The 9,579-nt window shown below is 45.5% G+C and overlaps 1 protein-coding gene across 1 annotated transcript in view; it reads right to left on the reverse strand.

Annotated features, from left to right (window-relative positions):
• LOC308301851 (nuclear factor of activated T-cells, cytoplasmic 1-like) overlaps window positions 1-8,774 on the reverse strand; it is a gene marked incomplete at both ends in the record, with an annotated part of 82,307 nt that extends 73,533 nt beyond the window's left edge. The window contains 2 exons of the mRNA XM_080745988.1: window positions 1,876-2,962; window positions 8,657-8,774. Coding sequence (XP_080602114.1) covers window positions 1,876-2,962; window positions 8,657-8,774 — 1,205 coding nt within the window. The remainder of the gene's footprint in view (window positions 1-1,875; window positions 2,963-8,656) is intronic.
• Window positions 8,775-9,579: the final 805 nt, after the last annotated feature.

Here is a 9,579-nt window from a genome sequence, read left to right on the forward strand (position 1 = left end):
ATATAATTGAATTACTTACTATTATATTTTTTCAATGGGTATTGGGATATTTTCCTGATAAATATGTAAAAAGCCATTGGGATTCGGCTCAACACATACTGCAATTGCAAAAGAAAACATTCTGATTGACTGGAATATTAACCAGCCAGCTAATTAAATTGCTAATTTCTTTTCTCTTCTTTTCTCTCTGTCAAGGTCGAAGGAGTATTTGATTTAGCTCTCCAAAGTGAGGAGCAACTTTTGAAGTGTTTCCACATATTTGTCTCTGCCAACAATTAAATGAAAATACCTCCTCCAACTGTCCTGGTCCTTTTCCATTTCATCACTAATGAATTGAAGTCAGTCTGACGTACATAATGCCTTAAGCCTAGGCAATAATTAGCGGCCTTTAATATGAAGAAAACCAAATGATGGTGGTTGGAAAGGCAAGTAAAAGGATACTGAATTGGCCATTGTCAGATATTCTTAAAAGCCGTTTCGCAAAGGGGGGGGGGGGGGGGGGGGGGGGTGCAGCCAGAAGCTACTGTATGGCTATTTGGGGTATGGAAAGGTTTGAGAAAGGCACAGTAGCCAATCTGACACATGCAGGTATTAAAGATGGGCTCCTGCTTTGGTATGATTTATAGCAACTAAGAGAAAAGTACCAATTTGAAACCAAATTTAAATTGATAACAATAAAATCACAAAATGCCCTCACATAACGATTTAAAACAAAAGCGTAACAATGGGACTGGGTCGACCCACCCTGTCTTTAGAGCGTGGTATCTGTTTCTCAGAGCCACAGCTGGCCTCCCATAATATTGTTCTGAGACGGGGAGCCAGAAGCTTCCCATGCGAAGACCATGGAGATATCTAAACCAAAACAAACACGTGCGGGACAATATTTCTCTGTGCCGGATGCCTGTTAAGCATGGAGCCTGTGACCCCAGAGGGGGGCTTGCATGAAACCAATCTCTGGCATCTCCTTGGAACTTTTCAGGGTGTTTGTTGACCCAAAACGAACTGATTTCCCCCCACAGGGCTTTATCTGCCCAGTCAGTGCATGACATCACATCGGAGCCGGAGAGAGATGGGCCCACGGTGCGACAGAGCAGGGCAGCAGGCTGGCTGATTACCCTCCGCCAGGCTTCCCCTCAGCCAGGCCTGTCACCATCACTTCCTGTCGCTCGCTATCTTAATCAAACACTTGATTTCCGACAGGAAAGTGTGCTATTCGTGAGGAGGAAAGAGAAGAAGAAAAAAAATACATAGTGAAATGAAAAGGTACTTCAGAATACCATGATGAGTGTGCGTGTGCCGTGCGAGTGAGTGTGTGTGAGTGTGCGCGTGTGTGTGTTCCTGTTTGTGTGAGAGTTGTCATGGCGACAGAGGGCCACACATGTTATGCCACTCCTGCGAAATATGATTTATTAAATGTTTTTAATCTTCAAAGAAAGGAAAGCCCTTTTGGACATGGCAAACAGGCCACTTTTCGATTTCTGCCTTTTGTAGTGGTCTTTGAAGACTAGAACAAATATAAAAATAATGCATTGTTGTCCTTGCGAAAAACAAGCCTAAATTTGGAAAAGAAAAAGAAAACAGCAGCACGGCTGGCAGATGAATTGTTTTCCTTTCGCACCGCCTGGAGAACTTAAAAGCGGTCCTTGAGCTGGATGCTCAGGACCATCAATCTGTCTAAATGTGTAAACACCTTCTTGCACTTCATTGTTATTCCTTGAGGAATATTTAGAACCAGGGGCTGCTGTGTCGCTTTCAAAGTGCACAGTTCAACCATCGCTGAAATTACATTGTTTAACGTTGCTTATCCTAGTGTTTGACTTTTGTACGCGGTGGAAGTGTCACTTCCAACGCCGGCTAGTGTTGCGCTCCACCTACCTGAGGTACGGCTTGGGCTTGGACCAGGAGTACGGGTGCTGGGGCACGTCTAAGAAACCCCCGCAGTAACTCTCCTTCTTGAAGGGCAGGCGGGAGGTGTAGTCCTCTGGGCAGAGCTCACCGTCGGGGCCCAACTCCTCTCTGCCGGGCTCCACCTTCAGGCTCATGGTGGGGCAGTGGTCCAGCATGGTCTTGCGCGCCTTGACCGGGATACCCTCGCCCATGTCCACCACGCCGTCCGTGGTCAGGGCGTTGATGGCCGCTACGATAGCCGAGTTGGTGTACTGGTTGGTGTTGGCTAGCCAGCTGTCGTCGGTGATGCTGACCCGCGGGGAGCCGCGCGGGGAAGGCGTGGGAGACTGATGGGGCGAGCACGAGGACTGGCGGTAGGTGCCGTTGAAACTGTACTTCCTCTTTCCCATGCTCCCGCCGCCGCCTCCACCGCTCCCGTTGACGCCGCCGCCGCCCCCGCTGCAGGCAGGGGAGTTGGGCCTGGAGCCGCGCGGCTGCCCCGCCCAGCCTTCCTCCGCCACGGTGCCTATCTGCGGGGAGGTGGAGGGAGAATGGCGGGGGGAGCCCGCGGGGCCGCTGGCGTGCGGGCAGGAGAGGAGCGAGGGCGTGCCTTTCGGAGAGACGCAGGGGGACTGCCAGGGGGAGTTCTGGGGGGAGTTGTCGTAGTTGTAGAAGCCCGACTCGTAGGAGGACGCCTCCGAGTTGCAGCTGCGCGAGGAGATGCTGCTCGCGGGGCTGAGACAGCTGGGGTCGCGGTAGCCGTCCGCGTTGGGGAGTGTCAGGGTCACGATGGAGTTGACCCCGCGCTTGATGATGTGGTCAACGCTACTGCTCTCCTCCACCTCTTCCTCTGGGAACTGGCTGTAGGCCGTGATCTCGATGCGGGGGCTCTCCAAGGCCGGGGCCCCGTTAGGCCTCGGGCCTTGGGGCAGGTAGTAGCCGGAGGCTGGGACGTTGTCGTTCTGGAGGCTGTACTGGTGGCTTGATTGGAGGTTGTGGTACTGGGTGGCCAGACAGGGGTTCCCCATGCCCAGTGGAAGAGACAGGCTGACGTTTGGTGTGTAGCTGTATGCATCTGGAAAACAAAGAAAGGGGGGGTTGTGTAACTATACATGTACAACACTAATACGACTAATTGTAAAATACAATTAGAAAGATGCAATTGGTAATTGCAAGTGTGGTTGCCTATTTATTGTCTGAGTAGCAAAATTGTCATGTGCAGTTTGACCAATCCTCAAGCTTGCACCTCTCCCCCTTTGACTCAATGGACTTGAGACGATTAATCAAATAATCAATTAATGGATTGATATAAAGTGGTAAATACAATTTTTGTAATCGAATAATTGGTTAGTGAAGTATCATGTAAAAATGTATATTATGTCTATTTACAACTCCACTGAAATATTAATGCTTGTGGTTGCAAAGCATACTACAAAATAACAAGTTTGATTGTTGGGTATGCCGGAATTAAGCAATTCCACAATGCCTGTATGGATTCTGATAACTTGAGATGAGAACACCATCATTTTACTGTCATTTTAAATAGCCTATATTAAACAGGTACACATTATTGTGTATTATAATTTTATGCTTTAACTATTGAAAAATAGCAGATATACAAGCTCACAGCGTGGCACTGAGTGCCGCGCTGCGAGCTTGTAGATCTGCTATTTTTGAAAAATTGTGAAAATTGAAATTTTGACATTAGAATGACATTTGACATTAGAATCCTTCTAAGACTTTTTGAAAAACCTATGTTTCTATGTCAGCAATCTGGCCAGCCATTGTCAAAGAAAAGGTCCTTTTCACTTAACTGGAGCTCAGTTAGTCTGTTCTTGAGAGACTACTATGTCAGTGGTTCTCAAACTTTTTCATGTGAAGGACCCCCAAACTAATATTTATTTGGCCACGGACCCCCATCTCAAAATATTTAGTTACAAACGTTCGCTTTAAAAATATATATATTAGAAAATGTGCACATATTTTCACAACTTTTTATAGTTAAAGCATTCAATAATTCTAGGCCTAAATGGGTTAACTGATTATATTCATCCCCCCCAAAAATCGGAAAAATAAGTGACAGTTGATGAAAAATAATCGTTACGGCCCTCGCTAGTAGTTCACATGCAACGGTAGTTTGGTGATGCGTTTTCCATTCCAAGTTCAACATGGGTGTATCAAAGGTTCTGAAGAAACAATAATCAAGGCAATTAGAGATTCAGGAGCAGGGGCGTCACAAGGGGTAGGAAAGTGGGACTGAGTTACCAGGGCCCAAGGTGGAGGGGCCCTAGTAACTTTAGCTATTGAAAAATAGCAGATATACAAGCTCACAGCGTGGCACCGAGTGCCGCGCTGCGAGCTTGTAGATCTGCTATTTTTGAAAAGTCGTGAAAATGTGTGCAAATCTTTGAATATGTATTTTTTAAGCGAACATTTGTAACTCAAATTTTGCTTCTGGGGTGTCCCTGGAACTAAATATTTTGAGATGGGGGTCCGTGGCTAAATAGATAATTCTGGGGGTCCTTCATATGAAAAAGTTTGAGCATCACTGACATGGAAACATAGGTTTCTTGCACACATTTTCACAATTTTTCAAAAATAGCAGATCTACAAGCTCGCAGCGCGGCACTCGGTGCCGCGCTGTGAGCCTGTATATCTGCTATTTTTCAATAGTTAACATTCATGGGGGGGCCCACAGTGACTCCTTGTACCCAGGGCCCAGAATTTGGTGTGACGCCCATGTTCAGGAGTGTAAGCACAAGCTAAAGAACAGGTCTATTTGTCTCATCAGATCATCCGCAGATCCATTCTGCAGTCTCTGGGCCGTCTGTGAGAGTTCCTCATAGTCACAGGAGTTTCTCCAGCAGCGCTGATGGATGCTTTATTTGATTGATTGCTTCACTCACTGAGTGAATTAGGCCCTCCCCTGTGGAAAACCCACAGCACTTTGCAGCGCTCTGAGCTTGTGATTAAGTCAAAGTGAGTTTACAGCTGCTGTGCATCGCACACACAGATGCGCCGAGATGAACACACAAACACACAGATAGACACACACAGACGGACGGACGGACGGACGGACGGACGCAGGCACGCACGCACGCAAGCACGCACACACACACACAAAGTTGAAATACAAGCGCATGCTAAAACTATTATTCGTTTTCTTAGCACGGTCACTTATCAGTTTACATCTTAGGACACATACTGTAGATGCACCAAGATACACACACACACACACACACACACGCACGCACGCACACACACACACACACACACACACACACACACACACACACACACACACACACACACACACACACACACACACACACACACACACACACACACACACACATACACACACACACACACACACACACACATTCACACACACACACACACACACACAGTCACACACAGTCACACACACGCCTACACATTTTCAAACACACACAGACGCTAAGACGTTGTCAAGCCTACAGACAGGGTCAATTTCATCTTGTGTCTGCCGTGGCTTTCCTTGATAATTCCAACAGGGAGCAGATTTGTCATAAAAATGAACACCAATCTCAGTCTGCACGACAATGGCAGGGCTTTCCCCCTGCTTCTGTGTGAGCTATATCCGTTCACCACAACGCTCTGCATCACATGAAATGATCAACCTGTCACGCACCACAGAATACGTGGGTAGACTGGCTAAAATTAGTCCATGACATGAGTCTATTTCCAGAAGTGGTTGGCTGATAGGACAACCAGTACAATGACGTCAAAGAGAAGATGCACTGTGTAACCTTAAAATAATAGGAAACTAATGGCCAATAGCACAGCAGTGTATAGTAGAAAATCCCATTAAAATGCCATGTCTGCAGTCATCAGCCTCAAAATAGGGTAAATAAATAAAAACATAATACTATACTGTAGATTAAAATAAAGACAAATCATGGACAGTAATATAGGAACAATAACAAGTAAATATTTCCAGAGTCCCAGATGTTGCATGAAATCTTCCAAGTACAGACCCAGAAGCATTACACACCTTACACTCATAGAGTCATACATACCTGCAGACTAACGGACAGACGCACATTGACAGCAGAGAGAGACAATATTGCTTTTTCTCAAATGAGGGTTTCATAGTCTTGAGGCTTATTTATACTTAGCTGCGTGCTGATGTCGCACATAAAGAAAATTGCAAATCTATACGTTCACAACATGTCGCATCATGACACATTGTGAGCTTGTAGATTGCCTATTTTTGGTGCATGACACAGAGTATGCATGCACGCACACACGCATGCATGCACGCATGCACTGTACGTACGTACGCACACACACACACACACACACACACACACACACACACACACACACACACACACACACACACACACACACACACACACACACACACACACACACACACACACACACAGACAATAACCACTCAGGCCTGTCAATACCCGCCTCTTTTCCAAGAATAGATACATTAAACATTTTGGATTTCAAGCTTTACATTCACAAAAATAATAATAAACAAACTGCATAAGTTGCATGGAACAAAGAAAACAGATGCACGCTTACAAGAAAGAAGGATCTGTTTAGCACTCACAATCAGTCATTGTACAATCTCTATGAATATTCTCCATCCTATGTCCCACGCCTTGGTACTCAAACAGATAGTTGAAATCAAACTCTTGCTCTCCGGGCTGGAAGCTCATCTTCAAGTCTCCTCTGAATACATGTACACTATATATCTGTGTGTGGTTATGTCCTCTATAGCTCCTCTCCTCTGGATGTCCCTCTTCTATAGCCGTGACAAGATGACATCCTGCCCACTCCTCCTGGTGTGACACACCTCCTGTCTACAGGCCTGACTTACGCACACGCACGCACGCACGCACGCATGCACGCACATGCATGGTGTGAGCGCGTGTGTGCACTCACTGCACTAAGCTTTCCAACAACACACCCTGTGTCGTTCTAACACCCTCCTCCCACACACATTGGGGTTTTTTTCTTTTTCAATCAGTTGCACGGTATCGCCGCAGAAACATGAACTTTTAGCCTTGCTGGGTCAAATGGTACTTGTCTGCTGAACTAACAAATTAACCAAAACAGCAATTCCTATAGGGATGAAACCAACACGCGCTAATAACACCAGTTGGCCCAGATCAAGAAAAGCTGTACGAGCAAGAGTTCAATTTAGAGACATCGCCTGTCACACAGATTATAGCGTGCATGCCGTTTCCCTCCTCCCGCAATCTTTCCCAATTACTCTATCACCATCAAAACACTGTCTCTCCCAGACCCAAACCAGCGTGACTAAATATTGGAAGGGTTTTAGCCATGGGGATTGTGGTCTGGACAGGGCTCAGTCAGCGGGGATCTCTGGGGAGAGGTGCACTAGGTGGTCGCCCATAGAAGTTGTCTGAAGCCTCTGGGCCACTTATTGCAGATGGCCAGCTATGGTGAGGAGGACACCAGTGTGTGTGTGTGTGTGTGTGTGTGTGTGTGTGTGTGTGTGTGTGTGTGTGTGTGTGCGTGCGTGCGTGCGTGCGTGCGTGCGTGCGTGCGTGTGTGACAATAATGCAGCCGTCAGCAGATTGATGAAGCCCTGTGTGGTTAAGCACTTCTTGTCTAGCAAGCTACCCTGTGTCCCTGAATTTAACATACTGTAGGCACGCATGCAAACACACACACACACACACACACACACACACACACACACACACACACACACACACACACACACACACACACACACACACACACACACACACACACACACACACACACACGTCTGTTACCAATTATGAGGCTTAAGAAAGCAGGACTCAAATGAATAATAATACAGCCCGCACCCGTCCATCTGAAACCTCAAAGACAAAATGAAAAACCCAAACCCACAAAAAGATCATGACATCAGCACTGGGAGCCTTTATGAATTAAGTGAAACAATGTCATTGTGTGGATGAGCCCAATTCCACATCCATGATGAATGGGAATAATAGGCTTTCTATCTCCCTCTCTCACACTACATTATCAGTACATTACATACCGGTATATACATGTATACAGTACAAATATAGGCCTACAGCTATACATACTGTACAGTACATAGCCTAAAAGGCTACACATACATTCATACATACATACATACATACATACATAAGCCTACATACATACATGCATAGCCTACATAATAATGTAATAATGTACATATAGCCTACATACGTATTACACTTGCATTATTAAGGCTATATCTATCTATGTATAGATAGATAGTTGGATGCACATATATATATATATATACATATACATATATATATATATATATATATATATATATATATACATATATATATATATATATATATATATATATATATATATATATATATATACATATATATATATATACATATACACACACACACACACACACACACACACACACACACACACACACACACACACACACACACACGGCATGGAGGACATTGCAGGTGAGAGCAGAGCAGCAAGGCACCTTCAGCAGTCAAGTTCATTGCACACACACAGCTCTTGGAGACACCTAATGGTTGTTTTAATTCACCAAACGAGGCAGACCGCTGCTTGATAGCCAGCGATATGAACCAAATGAGTGCAGACTGTCTTTAATCAGTGATAGCCTAATAACTCTGAATTGGGCTGATTATTGCATATTATTAAAGACTACATGTTGATAGACTGGCACGCTAAATAAATCACAAGATGAAACCACGGTTACCTTCTTCTGCTGACTTCATATCGGCGGCGAGAGAGGTGAGAAAGTGAAATCCCCGCTCCTTCCTCGCAGGTCCAAAGATGAACTTGGAGTTGACGCTCAAACAGCTGGTGTCCTGCATTCAACAAGCGACGCGCGACTCTCGCGGTTGGGGCAGACACAATTAAGCGATGGTTACTCTATCTGACACGGCGCGCAACAAGTAACAGGCTAGTGTAATAATTCACAAACTGCAAAATGATGAAGGCATACCTTAGCCTAACACCACAAACATAAACTCAAAAACTCCCAACTGGCAACAAATTACTTTGTATCCATGCGCGGGTGCACGGGGCAAAATAAGATGGATAGACTCAAGTTAAAATATCTAAAGTAACCGCGAACAGTTGCAGAGAGTTGCAGGCTATACCTCTCTCTGACAACACTCGGGGACAGGGATGGATGGAGGATTAGGTGAGTTTGGGTCTCTGTTTGGTTGAGCTGTGGAGCCTAATTAAGATTTCCAGAGACTCCCGGCGTTGTGACGCAGGAAGCGCGCTTGTCAAGGGGGCAGGGCTGTGCTCCATGGCTGGCTCCGCCGTTTTTAAAGCTGGAAAACACCCCGTCCTCTCTTTGCACCGCCCACCCAGGAATGACGTGACCGGCTCCTGCCAGCAGGGGTGTCGCACCAAATTCTGGGCCCTGGGTACAAGGATTCACTCACATTTTGTGCTTTAACTATTGAAAAATAGCAGATCTACATGGTCGCAGCGCGGCATCTGCTATTTTTAAAAATCGTGAAGATTTGTGCAAGTCTTTGAATATCTCAAAGGTTTTTTGAAAAACCTATGTTTCTAAAAGTCAGTGGTGCTCAAACTTTTTCATGTTAAGGAAGGACCCCCAAAATGATATGTATTTGGCCACGGACCCCATCTCAACATATTTAG

This window comes from Nannobrachium achirus (genome assembly GCF_963921795.1).
Source record: "Nannobrachium achirus genome assembly, chromosome: 2".
Taxonomy (NCBI): Eukaryota; Metazoa; Chordata; class Actinopteri; order Myctophiformes; family Myctophidae; genus Nannobrachium; species Nannobrachium achirus.